The sequence below is a fragment of the Mastomys coucha genome, unplaced genomic scaffold (assembly GCF_008632895.1).
Source record: "Mastomys coucha isolate ucsf_1 unplaced genomic scaffold, UCSF_Mcou_1 pScaffold20, whole genome shotgun sequence".
NCBI lineage: Eukaryota > Metazoa > Chordata > Mammalia > Rodentia > Muridae > Mastomys > Mastomys coucha.
Window position 1 is genome coordinate 33462457 of NW_022196903.1, and position 17509 is coordinate 33479965.

The following is a 17509-nucleotide window of genomic DNA, read 5'->3' on the forward strand; positions in this document are numbered from 1 at the left end:
AAAGTCTCAAAAGAACCAAAAGAGGGGACTGGAGAGATGGCTCAGCCATCTCTGTGGTGGATCTCTGTGGGTTCCAGGCCAGGCTGGTCTACATAGCAAAAAAGTGTACTTGCTGAACTGATTGTTAACTTTTTAAAAAATCACTCCTGAAGATTCACAAATGTTTCACCAACATTATTTATTGAATAGTATTTCCTTTCTCTATTTTTTGATTTGTACAACAAAAATTTACTGAAGATTTGGGAATGTAGCAGCAAATAAAATAAGAATCCCTGCCCTTGTGGGGTTTACGGTGTAGTGGGACAGACAGGCCTTGAATGCAATACAGAAGAGATGATGGAGCATACCAGACTATGATAAATATTGAACAGCAGCATGGAGTCTTCAGAAGGCCATGGATGTGGGTGGGGTGTCACACTAGCATCTGCTATCTCAAATAGAAGTGTAAGATCAGAGATAAATGCTGGACCAGGTCAGAATCAGGTAGCTTCATGGCACATTATTTCTCTGCTGGAGCTTATGGGTGGTAGGTTGTGTTGGACAGGTAACTATGGAGACTCGATTTCATTGATTGAGTCGAGGTATTAAGTTACACAAAACCGAAGTCTCATAAAGGCAGTCTAGGGAATATCAAAATCAGTATACTTGCAGGAGATATGTTTCTTATGTACTCTAGAGTCTGGTGCCAGCAGAATTTACAGTTTCAGAATCAGGAATCAGAAAGAGGTCCTAAGATTCAATATTTTATTTTAGACAGGATTTTACGATGTAGACCAGGCTGGCTTTGAACTCACAATGATCAATCTGCCTCTGCCTACTAGTACTGGGATTAAAAGTGTGTGCTATCACATCCACCTATTTCTACAGTGACTCGAATTTTAACTAAAGACACTATCTGGTTCCATAATTTTCCATGGTTTCTTCCCCCTTTCCTCAACCCCATTTTAGATACAATACCAGGAAGGCAGTGCATGGCTTCCTGTTTCTTCCTACTTAAACAATTTGATGATGTCTTGATTTACCTCAACTCTTTTAAGGTCAGTATGAAGGTCAGTAAGGTCAGTATGACTTTATGTATGAAACACTTAATGTGCAGTATTAGATAGAAATGATGGCTTAGGTTAGGCTGGAGAATTACAAGTTTAAAGCCCAATTGGATGTGGTGGTGCATACCTTTAATCCCAGCACTCAGGAGGTAGAGGCTAAGGAAGTTGATCTCTGTGAGTTCAAGGCCATCCTCTGTATAGTTAGTTCCGGTTGGCCAAAGCTACATAGTGAGACTGTCTCAAAACAACAATAAAAAAGAAATTCAAGACCAATCACAGTTACTTCTCTGCCACCAAAAAGTTATAATAGATAGCCTCTTTTCTCTGGTAGAATTGATGGCATCAAGGAATTAATCTAAATTTTTTTAAAGACAGGGTTTCTCTGTATTGGTTTGGCTGTTTTGGAACTCACTCTGTAGACCAGGCTGGCCTGGAACTCAGACATACACCTGCCTCTGCCTCCCAAATTTGGGGATTAAAGATATGTGCCATACCTGGCTTAATTCCTCAAGAGTATATCTATGGAGGCAGTAAAAAGAAAAAAAGAAAAAGGAAAGGAGAGGCGGGGGTAAAAAAGAAAAAGGAAAGGAGAGGCGGGGGTATGGTGACCTGCGTTCAGTTCAAGGACTCAGGTAAAGGCAGAAGGAAAGAACTAGAGCCAAACCACGAAATTTTCCTTTGACCTCCACATGCACCGTTGCACACACATCACATATTACCCTACTACCACTACACACACACACACACACACACACACACACATGCACGCACACACACATATGCACACATGCACACATACACACATGCACACATACACACATGCATGCACACACACATATGCACACATGCACACATACACATATGCACACATGCACACATACACACATGCATGCACACACACTAATTTATTTTTTGTCTCACTATGTCACCCTGGCTGGCCTAGAATTCATCATGTGGAGCAGGCCGTCCTCACCTCACAGGGACCTCTGTCTGCTTCTGCCTCTCGAGTGCTGGGATTGAAGGTGGGTGGTACATGCCCAGCAATAATCAGCTGTAAGAAAGAAAGAAGATTGTTTAGCTAGTATAGCTGCTGAGTTTACATTTTGCATGTTAACACTCAGTGTGGCCTGTTCTTGGTACGTTTCTCAGAGTTACTTCTACAATGATGACATCTTTAACTTTAACTATGCCCAAGCCAAAGCTGCGACAGGCAATACCAGTGAAGGTGAAGAGGTGAGCACCAGCTTTTTCTTTCTTTAAAATGATGACAAGTATTAGGGTGCTTGCTTTCAAAGGTATTTGAATGATCATATCTAAAAGCATCCTTAGATTCTTCTCACTAAAATAAAATGGTAAAGGGTAAAGAACTATTAAAGGTCGATTTAACTAGGGACTAGTACCCCATTCCTGTAAACCCAGCACTTAGTAGCAGACTAGCCAGCCTCAAATAACAAGAGCAGAGGTGGCTCAGTGGGTCAAGGAGCTAGCTACATAAACCTGGTTACCCAAGCTCATCCCTAGAACCTACATAAAACACTGGCTGTGGTAGGACTCTTGTAGATGGGAGTCAAGAACAGGAGAACTGCCTGGAAGCTGCAGGCCAGCTAGCCTCAAGTATACATACAGCACTGCAGCAGCAAGAACCAAGCTCTGAACACCACCCTCTGGCCTCCAAACGCACATCGTGTTACACATGTACCATGTTCTCTTATGCACATGCAGAGAGAGAGAGAGAGGGAGAGAGAGGGAGAGAGAGAGAGAGAAAGACAGAGAGAGAGAGAGAGAGAGAGAGAGAGAGAGAGAGAGAGAGAGAGAAAATAAATAATTTTAATTAGTTTCATCATGGTTTACATTTAAAAGTACAGTATCAACCTAGAGAGTTGACTCAGCTATTAAGAGCACTTATTTACTTTTGCAGAAAAGTAGGGTTTAGTTCCCAGCACCTATGTGGTGGCTTATAACTGCCTACAATCCAAATTCCAGGGCATCTGATACCTTCTTCTATCCTCTGTGGGCTCTTTCATGTTCATGGTGTATATATACTCAAGCAAGTTCACATGCATGCTCATAAATAAAAAGTAAATATTTTAAAAAGTATACTGTTGATAAACATATAGATTTTATAATCATTAATATTTTCCTTGAATGCTTCAGTTTTACTATTAAAATATAAGGCTACAGTATTAGCAGCCTGGTCTAGTTGATAATGTCCATTTTTATTGTATACCAGCCTCATGTTTATTTCTTTTCTCTCATAGGTTTTCCTTTTGATCCAAAGTGAGAAACTGAAAAATGATTACATTTACCTTAGTTGGTTAGCTCGCTGCTGTAAGTCCTTTTTTTCAACATCATGACACGAATCCTATTTTTCTATTATCATATAATCTGTTTGGGAGTCACATTAAGCATTTTCTACACTTCTTTGTTTTCTGTAGGATGAGTAGACACTGATTAAGGGTTATTTATGCTCCTCTGTAAGAGCTGCCATGGAATGTGATGTGTACCTGCATGAGATTAGTTCTGCCATTCCACACTGACATACTGCTACCACTGCAGGAAGGTGTCAGGTTCTTTAACCTTATTAAAGCTTCCAGACTCTGCAGCATCACTGGAGGGATGATGATGTCTCACTGATGGTGCCTTTTCATTTTTCAAGCCTGAGAGGTGGCAACATGTCAGAATATAATTTTTGTTCATTGATAACCTTTAATAAGTCATATTTTTGTTTTTTTTCAGTTTTTGTATACATTAATTGTACATAGTACCAGGTTTCATCAGACAATTTCAAGTTTATCATATACCTTGACCATTTCTACCTCAAATGCCCTCCCATAGTTTACTCCATCCCTATCTTTCTCTTTGGCTTTCATATCATGTGGAGAAATGGTTTTGTGAAGCTATATAAGATCTGGGATCCACAATGAGAGGAGAATTTATTTGATATAAGATATTCTCAGGTTGTATATGTTTCCTAAAATATGACATAATTTCATTGTTCTTTATATTCAGCGTGTGTGTATGTGTGTATGTGTGTGTATGTGTGTGTTTGTGTGGTGATCTATTCATATGTTGGTGGGTACATGGGCTAATTCCCTAGCTTGATTATTATGAATCGTGCAGAATAAACATGAGTGTGCAAGTGTCCACGGTATGAAGACCTAGAATCATAATATAATTCTATTTTAGATAGTCTTGCTTTGTTGTTTTGTGGTGAGCCTGTGCCTGGGAGGTGAGTGTTATACCACTCTAACCACACCCACTACTTCAGAGATGTTGGGAAACCTTCACAGTTGTACCTATTAGAGTGATGTGTTCCCACCCGTGGTATATAAAGGCTCCCTTCTCTCCACACGCTGCAGTTCTTGTTTGTTTGGTAGCCATTCTGACTGTGAAGACATGGAGTCCCATGTGGTTCAATTTCCATTTCCCTGACTGCTAAGAATGTTGAACATTTTCATATGTTTATTGGTCATTATACTTTACATTTTGAGAACTGTTAATTTTATTACCTATTATTATTTATTACCAATTATTATTACCTATTATTATTTATTACTTATTATTATTATCTAGATTTTGGTATTTTAGGTTTAGGGAACTTTTTTATATAATCCAGATATAGCTAAACCAATATTTTCGCCCTTTCTGTAGGCTGCTTCTTTACTCAAATGTTTTCTAGACTACACAGCTTTTTTTTTTTTAAGATTTATTTATTTTGGGCTGGTGAGATGGCTCAGTGGGTAAGAGCACTGACTGCTCTCCCAAAGGTCGTGAGTTCAAGTCCCAGCAACCACATGGTGGCTCACAATCACCCATAATGAAATCTGACACCCTCTTCTGGTGGTCTGAAGACAGCTACAGTGTACTCATTTATAATAATGGATAAATCTTAAGAAAAAAATCTTTAAAAAAAAAGATTTATTTATTTTATATATATGAGTACACTGTAGCTATCTTCAGACACATCAGAAGAGGGAATCGGGTCCCATTACAGATGGTCATGAGCCATCATGTGTTTGCTGGGATTTGAACTCAAAACCTTTGGAAAAATAGTCAGTTAAGTGCTCTTAACTGCTGAGCTATCTCTCCAGCCCCACAGAAGCTTCTTGATTCATTTCTTTTTTTTTTTGTTTGTTTTGTTTTTTCCGAGACAGGGTTTTTCTGTGTATCCCTGGCTGTCCTGGAACTCACTCTGTAGACCAGGCTGGCCTTGAACTCAGAAATCCGCCTGCCTCTTCCTCCCAAGTGCTGGAATTAAAGGTTTTCATTTCTTATGCTTCATAAATAATTCCATTTCTTAAGTCTTGGCCTCAGTTATGAGGCTAATGGAGTGCTTTTGAGAAAGATCTTGCCTAAGCCTATATGTTGGAGTATTTTCTCTCTGATTTCTTCTAGCATTTTTAGACTTTCAGGTCTTAGGTTAAGGTTTTTGATTCATATTTTTTTTGTTTGTTTTTGTTTTTTTGAGACAGAGTTTCTCTGTGAAGCCCTAGCTGTCCTGGAACTCACTCTGAGTGAGGCTGGCCTCAAACTCAGAAATCCACCTACCTCTGCCTCCCAAGTGCTGGGATTAAAGGTGTGCACCACCACTGCCCGGCTGATTCATATTTTTAAGTAGAGTGAAAGAAAAGGATCTAATTTCACTCTTTTGTGTGTGGCTATCCACTTTCCCCAATTTTTTCAACTCTGTGTTGAAAAAACTATATTTTCCCCCAATTTATGTTTTGAAACCCTTGTCAAATTCAGGTGGCCCTAACCATATAGATTTAATTATGGGTTATGTATTCTATTTTATTGAGTTATATATCTGCTTTTGTGCATGTACCTTTTTGTATTTACATGTGAATTTTAGCATTTTTCTCTTTCTGTAAGGAACATCATTGGAACTTTTGTGGCAATTGCTTTGAATCTGTATATTGTTTTTGGTAATAAAGTTGTTTTTATTTGGCTGACTCATGACTATAGGCACTCTGCCATTTTTCTAGTGTTGTGTGTGTGTGTGTGTGTGTGTGTGTGTTTAAAATTTCATTGTCTAGGTCTCTTCCTTCAATAGTTAAATTTATTCCAAATCACTGTTGTGTTGTCTTTAAAGCATTATAAATGAGATTATTTCCCTAATTTCTTTCCTGGCAAGTTTGTTATTGGAATACATAAAAACAACTGTCTTTTTCCATGCTGATTTTTATATACTGATTCTTTGTAGAAAGTGTTCACTAGTTCTAAAAGTTTTCTGGTAGAATTTTTAGGGTTTCCAATGCATAAGATCATAAATCTGCAAGTAGGGATAGTTTGACTACTCTTTTATTACTATTCTTTTATTTTTCATGCTTTATTGTTCTAGCTAAGATTTCAAGGACTATATTGAATGAGATTGGTGAAAGTTTTAAAGGGTGGAGAAAATGGACACCTTATATTATTCCTAGTTTTACTTGAAAGTCTTTGAGTGTCTCCATTTAACATAATGTTTACTGTAGGTTTTCTCTTGTGCTTACTCGCCATGCTGCTATGGTTTGTTCTTTCCTTGCCTTCATGGATATGAATGTCTCTTTTTAGTATGTATGACTCTTTCACCTCCTTCTATAGTTTTGTTTTAGTGAATATAAACTACCATGGCAGTTTCTTCAGTTATAAGCATAGCTTTGCTAAGTATAGTAATTTGAGTTGGTAATTACTGTCTTTGAAAATATGAAATATGTGATTCCATGGATTTCTGATTTTTAGAATTTCTGTTGCAAAACTCTGTCTGATGGAGTTGTGTTTACATGTGACTTCATGCTTCTCCCTTGAAACTTGTAATGTTTCTTTGGGCTCTGTAATGCTTAGTGTTTTAACTGTAATTTATGACTTAGTGACTTAGGAACTTACTTTCTGGTCCTGTCCTCTTGGTGTTCTAAAAGCTTTGCTGGAGCCAGTCAGTCAGTCAACTGGGAAACCACAACTGGCGGAATGAGGATAATTACAGGAAAGGCAGAAAGAAGATGCAAGAGACAGATATGGGAGGGCTGCTGATCAATACCATGCCAGCAGCAAGTGTATTTTCTCAGAGTCTTTTAAAGGCAAGCAACAGAAAGCATGACCAATTCCAGGAAGTTAAACAATGACCACAAATGCTTACATGTTGAGTTTATGGGTACACAGTATCTGTGTTTCACTAAGGCTATTTCCTTTAGGCTTGGACAGTCTCTCCAGGACATATCCATAAGCAGGGAAATTTGGCAGAATATAACACATCTTAACCAAAAACAAAGGCAGATGTTTGCAGACTCATTTATGATTAATCACAGGCAAGAAGTCAGCCAAAGTGTACTCTGGATGTCCCCCTTTTAATCTGTACAAGCCAAAGATGTCTCAGCTATTGGAGCAGAAAGACTGTGCCTGTTTTAGGCACTCCCTCAAGAAGTATAGACCTTACCTGTCATCAGTACACGAATCCTAGCATTCATGCCCTGTCTTAGGTTGATCCACCTCTGAGAGAATCTTGTCTTTTTAATCTATAAGAGCCTTGCAACTTATCAGTAACAGAGCAGAAAGTTGTACCTGTTTTAGGTTGCCATCCGAAAACCCACCATTGGCATATGAATAATCTTGTATTCATGGTCTGTCTTAGGTTGAGAAGGTTTTCAAGAAAAATCTTACCTATCATTGACTACCAACTTCTGCTAGGGAAAACATTGGAGCTTGAATTTATGTAGCTCTGCACTGACATCTGCAAAAGCTCTGATGATTCATCTCAAAAGAACAGGTAATAGACATGCCATAAAAAGGATCATAAATCCAAGACCAATAAGAGATGGAAATGAGGACCATGAAGGAAAAATGGCCTGTAAGTTTTTTAGAATACTATTGCAATGGCATCAAAAGACAGAGGCTTAAATTCATGACTTCCTTATGTAGTGTTTTTATGTATGTAAGTACACTGTTGCTGTCTTCAGACACATAAGACGGCATTGGATTCCATTACAGATGGTTGTGAGCCACCATGTGGTTACTGGAACTCAGGACCCCTGGAAGAGCAGTCAGTGTTCTTAAACGCTGAGCCATCTCTCCAGCCCCAAGAATTTAGTTCTAATACAGGGCAAAGGAACGCTTCAGCAATGAGAGAGATGACCTGTCTGTGAAGTGAGGACAAGCAGGCAATAAAAGCAAATGCTTCCTTTTTCAAGTGCTTTTATATAGGCTGCTACCCGAAGGCATGACCTACATCTAGGGTGGGTCTTCTGTCCTCAAATAATCCAAATAAGAAAATGCCTCACAAGCTGGGCCGTGGTGGTGCATGCCTTTAATCCCAGCTCTTGGGAGGCAGAGGCAGGTGGATTTCTGAGTTCGAGGCTAGCCTGGTCTACAGAGTGAGTTCCAGGACAGCCAAGGCTACACAGAGAAACCCTGTCTCGAAAACAAAACAAAACAAAACAAAACAAAAAAACAAAGAAAATGCCTCACAGGCATGGCCAGCATTTGGAGTTTTAGTTGATTCCATATAGTCAAGCTGACAACTGAGATGAGCTACCACATTCTTCTGAGTCCTGATACCGTCCTCCACTTGATCCATTCTATTGGATCACTGAATTTTTGTATGACTTACTCAATTTTTCACTTACAAAATTTCTTTTTTTTAAAAAGATTTATTTATTTATTATGTGTAAGTACACTGCAGTTGTCTTCAGACACTCCAGAAGAGGGCATCAGATCTCATTATGGGTGGTTGTGAGCCACCATGTAGTTACTGGGATTTGAACTCAGGACCTTCAGAAGAGCAGTCTTAACCACTGAGCCATTTCTCCAGACCCCACTTACAAAATTTCAAGTTAAGTTTTATCAGTATTTCTTTTTATTAATCTCTTCATATTTTATTTTGACTTTATTTTTTAAAAATTTATTATTTTATTTTTTATTTTTTGGTTTTTCAAGACAGAGTTTCTCTGTATAGCCCTGGCTGTCCTGGAACTCACTCTGTAGACCAGACTGGCCTCAAACTCAGAAGTCTGCCTGCCTCTGCCTCCCAAGTGCTGGGATTAAAGGCATGCGCCACCGCTACCCAGCTACCTTTTTTTTTTTTAACCTTTATTTTTCTTTTATGTGTATGGGTGTGTACACTCTGTGAATGCAGTCCCTGGGGGAGGCCAGAAGAGGGCATTGGATCCCCTCAAACTGAAGTTACAGACAGTTGTGAGTCACCATGTGGTTTCAGATAACAGAATCTTGGGTCCTCTGAAAGAGTAGCCAGTTCTCTTAACCACTGAGCCATCTTTCCAGCCCCTTATACTGATTTCTCTATTCAGCTATTTATGTTTTCTTTGATTTCAGATGATTATTCATGTGCTCATTGATTTCAGTGAATGTTCTCATGTTCATTCTTTTGAATTTTTTGTCCAAGATTTCACCTAATTCACTTTCACTCTCATGGACTTCATTACTGCAAAATTATTGATTTTTAGAGTAATTATATTATTTTGATTTTTTCAGGGTTTTTGTTTCTACATTGGGACTTACTTTTTTTTAAAGAGAGCATAGTCTCATTGTTTTGTGGTTTTTTTTTTAAATTTTTTAAAAGATTTATTTATTATTATATGTAAGTACACTGTTGCTGTCTTCAGACACACCAGAGGAGGGCATCAGATTTCATTATGGGTGGTTGTGAGCCACCATGTGGTTGCTGGGATTTGAACTCGGGACCTTTGGAAGAGCAGTCAGTGCTCTTACCAGCTGAGCCATCTCCCCAGCCCAGGACTTACTTTTGAAGTTTTGTTTTGCTTTGTTTTGAGACAGGGTCTCATGTTGCTCTGGCTGTCTTGGAACTCACTTTATATAGATCAGATGGTCACTATAGACAGACCCTGGCCTCAAATTTACAGAGATCCACCTGCTCTACCTCCCAAGTGCTGAGATTAAAGGCACTACACCTGGCCCCTGCTTTGGGATTTGCACATCTGGGCTTATGTTTTTTTGTCGGATTTTGTTTTTCAATCACTTCTATTCTTTCAGTGAAAGTATTTCCCATGTTCAAGAGGGATTAGGTCGTTGTAGAATTGAGAGGTTGTTTCGTTTTTTTCTGGTCCTAGATTGTAGCTCAGTAGCTAAACTCTCAGACCACATGCTCTGAGCACCAATCCCATTATCCAGCTCTGCTCTAAGATTAGAATATTAACTGAGGAAACAACTCTAACCTATGGATATGCTTATCATGAAAATACAGCAAGTGTCAATTAAAAGCAATACCAGTAGTTGTAGTGGCATAAAGGAACAAAAGTAGTACATTGTGTGCCAAGATACTAGTTAATAATGGTAGGACAGAGGGAAATAAGCAAGACTAGTAATTAGTCTGAGTAACAGAAAAAAAAATGTGAGAGGAAAAAGTAAACAAAGCATGAACAATAAAACAAAGAGGAGATAAATCATCTGCAGCTGTGGGTAGAATGAACCCATATCAGATAACCTAAGACAATACTAGCTAGCCTTCAGGAGGCTCACACCAGGAGGCTCGTGACTATAGGTCTTCTGATGTTTTTGAGAATGCCAATTTAAAAAATTTAAACAAAATTAAAACAAAAATAAATAAAAAGAAAAAACCCAGCACTACTTAAGTAGAAGTCAGAAAGACCAGATGTGCAAGGCCATCCTTGGCTACATGATGAGTTTGTGGTCAGCACGAGATACTGACCGGTTGGGGGAGTTCTTTGTGAGTTCAAAGTTATCTAGTTTACATATTGAGTTCTAGGCCATCCAGGGCTACAGAATGAATTTTTGTGTGTTTGTTTTCTGTTGTTTTAGGGTTTTTTGTTGTTGTCATTGTTATTTTGTTTTTTAGATAAATGGTTTGATAGTCAAGAGTGTTCTCTGCATTTCCAGAGGACTTGATTGGTTCACAGCATCCACATCAGACAGCTCCCATAAGACTAGGCAACTCCCCTCATATTAAGGCTAGATAAGGTAACCCAGTAGGAGGAAAAGAGTCCCAAAGAAGACAAAGGATTCTGGGACAGCCCCCAATCCCACTGGCAGGAGTCCCCACAAGAAGGCCAAGTTATACAACCATAACATATATGTAGAGGGCCTAGGTTAGATCCATGTAGGCTCTCTGATTTTCGGTTCAATCTCTGTGAGCCTCTACGAGCTCAGGTTAGTTGATTCTGTGAAAAAATAATATGAAAAAAATCAGGGTGGTTTGAGCATACACCTTTAATCACAGCATTTGGGAGGTAGAGGCAGTCTCCATGGTTCAAGGTCCTCCTGGTCTATAGATCAAATTCCAGGACAGCCAAGGCTACAGAGAAACCATCTCAAAAAACAAAATAAACAAACAAAAATTTAAAAAATGATAAAAGGACACAATAGAGGTGATTCACTAACTTAAAATTAGATGTTAAATAGGGGAAGCATGACAGTGAAGGAAAGAGGTGGGGGTTCAGGTCTGTTTATGGTGCCTCACCTGGGCACAACTATCAGGACTGTGTCTGTATAGTCCCTTGCATAGACTTATTACAATCCAGTCAGATTTAAAATATGTTCTAGGGATCACTGAGATGACTCAAGTAAGCACTTGTCTCCTAAAAACCACATAAAGGTAGAAGAAGAGAACAGACATTTGTTCCCTGGCCATCATACATGCACCCTGGTACAGGACCCTCCTTCCCAAACACACAACACACACATACAATAATAAGTAAAAAAATTTAAAGCTGTCTTTAAAATGTTCAATATGTTTTTATAGTCACAGGAACATTTTAGCAATTGCATATTCTTTTTGTTGGTGGTGCTGGTAGTATTTTGAGGCAAAGTCTCACTCTATATCCCAGGTTGGCCTTAAACTCCTGGATCCCATTGCCTTAATCTTCCCAAAGCTGGAATTTTAGGTGTGGACCATAACACTTGGTTAGCAGTCAGACCATGAGGGCAGAACTGTGAGCAGGATTGAATGAATAGTGACTATACCCTTTAGCAAAGTGGGAACTTCTAGAGCTTAACTCAGTCTAAAAGATAAGTATATAAATCTTAAATAGATTTTAGGTTTGACTAATTCTGTTAAGAAACCAGTTAGATAACAACATTGCAAGCTTTCTTTGTGAGAGGTATTTTAGCAGTATTGTATATATAAACCCAAGTCCATAGAATGGCACAGTGCAGGAGCTACTTATTATACATTTAAAAAGCCTAAACCTGGGGGCTGAAGTGATTGATGTCTCAGTGGTTAAGAGTGCTGGTTGATGTTGCAGAGGAACAGAATTCAGATCCCAGCACCCAGGCCGCTCACAGCTTCCTGTTACTCCAGCTCTAGGGGATCCAGTGCTCTCTTATGGCCTTCAAGGGCACAAACACATACACACAAATAAAAATTAAATTTAAATAATGCCAGGAATGTGGCACACTCCTATAATTCCATCACTTGAGAAGCTCAAGGCTGGAGTTGAATAACATCTTCGGTTAATATCCTGAGGCACTATCATAAATAAATAATGACACAATCATTTCCTTTTGCAGATATTATGAATAAGAAACCAAGACTAGCTTGGGAACTTTATCTCAAGATGGAAACCTCTGGCGAGTCCTTCAGTCTCTTACAGCTCATTGCTAATGACTGTTACAAGGTGAGTTGGGGTGACAGGAAAGGCAAAATTGAGGACCAGCATCATGTGGCATCAGCTAAATAATAGTTCTTGAAACTGGTGAGCTATTGGAAGGGATCTGCTAGATCTTGTTTTGCATGTAGACCTGGATGGTTGATCCACTTGTATTCATACAAAGTAAGCTGTACACATTTCATACACCACTCTATGTATGTGCTGGCTTACATACTATGAAGAAATAGGAAGACCCTGAGAAGAGGAAGAGTACTTGGGAAGTAGGCAGAAAGACAGGATAAGGGATTATATGGGCCTGGATGCTTCTAGGCTCCATACAACCTAACCTACCAAGTTGACTGATTCAATCTGACTTCTTTCAGCTTCTGACTGAATTGCTCTGCTTAGCCTCATACTAACTTTGGCAATATGTCCTAATCTGGATCCTTTTCATTCACTGGCTCACTCTGTCTTCACCTGTGTCTAGCTTGTTCTCTCTGCAACCTATAAAACTTTCCCTGTAAGACTGTCACACACACACACACTACGATACTACCTGTGTCTAGCTCATTCTTTCTCCCTGCACTGCTCTTTAATAGCTTCTCATTTCCATACTGTTCTTGTGAGAGTTAGGCATATCCTCTCTGATTCATTGTTAAGTCTTTCTCTGGTTCATCACTTTGTCTGCCTCTCAATTAGTTGTCATTTTCAAACATAGCTGCATCTTTCTACAAACTAACCTTACCTTCCATCTTAGGGATTAAAGGTGTATACTAAGGGCATGTCAGTATTCTGGCCAAATCATACTGTAATGCGCGGTATGCCTGTATTCTGGCCACATCATCTTTGGATGTGATCCATTGCCAGAGCAGCTATGTTGCTAGTTTAAAATTCCTCTACATAAACCTTAAGGAACTTGTCAGTGGCTGAGTAGTAGGCTGGAGGAATAATGAAATCCACAGAGTGGGGAGGATCACCCAGCAATTAGGAGCCTTAAGAGCCAGCTCAGAAAACCCACCTAGGCAAGTTTCAGTTATATACAGCATGTTCTGTGAGGCTAAGGAAATGTGTCGAGTCTTTGGAATAGATGTCTGTAAAATGAATTAAGAGACTGTGTGCTTAGAATTGTCACAGCCTAGGCAGTATAAGAATTTAGGACAATCAGGGAAAGATTTTGAGTTGAATATGATATGGTTAGTGTAGTGTGTTGAGGAAATTTGAAAAATACCTAATTCAAGATAGCCATCAGCCGGGTGGTGGTGGCGGCTGCGGCACACGCCTTTAATCCCAGCACTTGGGAGGCAGAGGCAAGTGGATTTTTAAGTTTGAGGCCAGCCGGGTCTACAGAGTGAGTTCCAGGACAGCCATGGCTATACAGAGAAACCCTGTCTCAAAAACCAAAAAAATAAAAAATAAAAAATAAAATAAAATAAAAAAGCCATCAGTTTCTCACAAGAATAGAATAGAATTGGAAGAAACAGCAAATGCCTTGATGACAGTATATAATTCAACAGTATCAGACAAAATGTTCTATCACTGAAAATAAGGGCATGTAGCTTTAAATGAACCTATGCATTTAAACTGTGGTCCTTTTGTTTTAGCTACGAATTGAAATGTATCTAAGCTGCTACCTCAAAAATTTTTGGCCAGGCGGTGGTGGTGCACGCCTTTAATCCCAGCACTTGGGAGGCAGAGGCAGGTGGATTTCTGAGTTCGAGGCCAGCTTGGTCTACAGAGTGAGTTTCAGGACAGCTAGGGCTACTCAGAGAAACCCTGTCTCGAAAAACAAAACAACAACAACAAAAAAAAATTGTGCATTTGCTTCATCCCATTCTGTTCACTATTCCATGTTTCTTTCTGTCCAACCTCTTGACTAAATGTCAATACTACCCACCATGCTTTCTTTTGTGCAGATGGGCCAGTTCTACTATTCAGCCAAAGCTTTTGATGTCCTAGAAAGACTGGATCCCAACCCTGAATACTGGGAAGGCAAGAGGGGTGCCTGTGTGGGCATTTTCCAGATGATTTTAGCTGGGAGAGAACCCAAGTAAGTAAACTAATGGACAGAAGTGCCTCTGTCCTTCTGTCCCTGGTGCAGAAACACTGAGGTGTTAACATTGGGCGATCATTTTCTTCCAGAATGTCTTATTTTATGAAATCAAATGACTCTAAGTCATACATACTGGGGACTATAAGCATATGAGAGCCTCCAAACCCAAGGCAAGGTGTTCATCTGGCTCTGATGAACAGTCATTTCCATAGCAAATGCCATTGATATTTCTGCTCTCTAAAAAGCCCTTCTGCTATCTAATTTAGGCCTCAAAGAAATAGAAATGGAGTAGACACAGTTGATAATTCTTTTATTGCTTCTGCCTTCTTGTATTCCAAGAAATGCTAAGGTATTTGATTATGTAAAACTAAGAGGATTATAGTTCTATGTGAATAAAAACTAAAATACTTAAAAGTCAATTCTTAGCACTTGGGAACCTGAAGCAAAGTAGTAGGCTCAAGGCCAGCCAAGTCAGCCTGGGCTAAACCTAATTCATTAATTTAGTGTTATACAAATAGTCCCATGCAGTATATTTATTGCTTAATGCATATGGATAGAAAACTGTAATAATTTTGCAAGCAAACTATCAAAACTTACTTCCTGCCTTGTGTTTATGTATAATCCTGAATACAAGCACTTAGTCAGATGCAAGAGGTTCCTCAGAGAAAAAAGAAATAGAAAGCAAGACTGCAAGAGTAGCAGATCCACAGGCAGTTGCCAAATTTCTGATGAGACAACAGAGAAGCTTCAGCCTGCCTTACCTAAACTCCAAGCTTTAATTACGATAAATCTTAACTTCAGGCTGGAGGTGGCTTGTGGTTAAGAACATTTGCTTCTCAGTCATGAGGACTACAGTTTGAATCCTGAGGACTACAGTTTGAATCCTAGCACATATTTCGGGCGCTCACAAACACCTGTAAGTTCAGCGCCAAGGGATCTGACACCCTCTTCTGTCCTCCTTAGTCACCTGCATACTACAAATACACTCATACATACATATACATATACACATACATATGACATACATACATACATACAAATATACACAAAAGGATGCATGCATGCATACATAAAATCAGTTTTTAAGTTAAAAAATGTTTTAGTTAAAGTGTAAACCCTGGGTATTCACCAAATTTTGGTCCTTACTGATATTTTCATTTATATTATAAGTATATTTGAACCCTTTTTGAGCAAATGTGTGGAAGAAGTGACCCATTGCTATGGCTTAGAAAAGTAGCAGCTTTGTAGTTGGCTTATGCCCAGTGGAGTGTCCATGAACACAGACGCTTCACTGGGATATAGTACTATGTGGTGAGATTGCCAGTTTTTCTTCTCTATTGAGAAAATTTGTTCTCTAAAACCTTTCCTCAGGGAAACCCTCCGAGAAGTGCTGCATTTACTGAGAAGCACAGGAAACACCCAAGTGGAGTATATCATCAGGATCATGAAGAAGTGGGCCAAGGAGAATAGAGTACCCATCTAAGCAGCCAAGCCCTAAGCCAGGGCTTCCTCTCACATTAACTTGGAACTGTTTTCCTGCACTTGAATATGTAATCCAGGACTCTGTTTGATTGACATTTCCTTCCTTGCTCTTAGAGCATGAGGATGAGTGGGTAGGTATGTGGACTTTTATCAGGCAGCACAAATTTCCCTGGTCTGCTGAATCTACTTTCACCTGTAATCTACTGGTGAAATACTTTGGCCTTCTCTGCTGCCTTTCTTCCAGAATCATTCCGAACACTCTTCTGTAATTTATTGGCTTTTAGCATTTTAGGACATTTTTTTCCTAGCTGCAGTGACAAGTACCTTTATACTAAAGGATTGCCGTCATTTGATCCTATTCCATCATCTTGTGCATTAGCCCATCCATGCCTACATCTGAGTCCTGGGAGAAGTCTCCTGAGCTGTGTGATCCTGAGGATGGCCATGAGGCCCTCCACCAAATGGCAGTCAGTAGGAGATAGGTGTCCCATGGGACCACTCTTTCCATGAGTAAAGTGCTGCTTATGTAGCTTGTTACAGTGAGACAAGCTGAGGATGTGAGGCTTAAAAAGGTGACTGAAAGGAAAAACTTGGCATCTCTGAAGGTGTGTAAATCTCAGAGTTGTATTTTAGGAAACAAATTTGTATTTTAGGAAACAAAGCCAGGGCAAGGTTCTTAGTATCTCCTTAATGTTTTGAACATAGGACTGGGAAAATTTTCATGAAACATATATACATAACATTTTTTTTTTCTGAGACAGGGTTTCTCTGTGTAGCCCTGGCTGTCATGGAACTCACTCTGTGAACTCAGAGATCCACCTGACTGCCTCCTGAGTGCTAGTATCAAAGATGTGTGCCACCACTGCTCAGCATATGTACCTGTTTATATTACACACACATGAACACATCGTAGGGTTTTATTGATACAATTATAAAGTAGGGTTCTTTGAAGAGATCTCCTAATGGCTAGTCTCCACCATTATCTCCACCTCGTGTCTCTGAGCTGTCATCACATAAAGTTCTTTCTTCTACAACAAAGTATAGTCAGACTTACATCCCACTTTCCGAAAACAGACCTACATCTTTTGTGTATCAGATTACCTGTTTGTGTGCTCTGTAGTTTTCTTCTGTAAGCCCAAGCGAGGTTCACAAGCTAGAACATAGGACCCATCCTCATAGAGCAGACTGCACAGAAGAGGAGGTGGAGGAATCTTCTGTAAGTCCGAGGTTCACAAGCTAGAGGCCCATTCTCACAGACAGACGTTGCACAGAGGCGGCAGCAGAGGAATCTTCTGTAAGTCCGAGGTTCACAAGCTAGAGGCCCATTCTCATAGAGCAGACGTTGCACAGAGGCGGCAGCAGAGGAATCTTTTGTA

At 39.5% G+C, this 17509-nt stretch overlaps 1 protein-coding gene and 1 long non-coding RNA gene across 2 annotated transcripts in view; one reads left to right on the forward strand and one right to left on the reverse strand.

The window, feature by feature from the left end:
- The window catches only part of Ttc26 (tetratricopeptide repeat domain 26), a 43995-nt gene extending 27286 nt beyond the window's left edge, over nucleotides 1–16709 (forward strand). Inside the window, exons 13-18 of the mRNA XM_031381575.1 lie at nucleotides 949–1037; nucleotides 2196–2279; nucleotides 3305–3374; nucleotides 12522–12628; nucleotides 14515–14648; nucleotides 16023–16709. Of these exons, the coding sequence (XP_031237435.1) occupies nucleotides 949–1037; nucleotides 2196–2279; nucleotides 3305–3374; nucleotides 12522–12628; nucleotides 14515–14648; nucleotides 16023–16134 (596 nt within the window). The 3' untranslated portion in view covers nucleotides 16135–16709. The remainder of the gene's footprint in view (nucleotides 1–948; nucleotides 1038–2195; nucleotides 2280–3304; nucleotides 3375–12521; nucleotides 12629–14514; nucleotides 14649–16022) is intronic.
- Nucleotides 1–17498, reverse strand: part of LOC116098752 — a 39750-nt gene extending 22252 nt beyond the window's left edge. Inside the window, exons 1-2 of the long non-coding RNA XR_004121935.1 lie at nucleotides 17235–17498; nucleotides 2020–2097 (exon numbers count right to left, since the gene is read on the reverse strand). This is a non-coding gene — a long non-coding RNA (uncharacterized LOC116098752). The remainder of the gene's footprint in view (nucleotides 1–2019; nucleotides 2098–17234) is intronic.
- Between the last annotated feature and the right edge of the window lie 11 nt (nucleotides 17499–17509).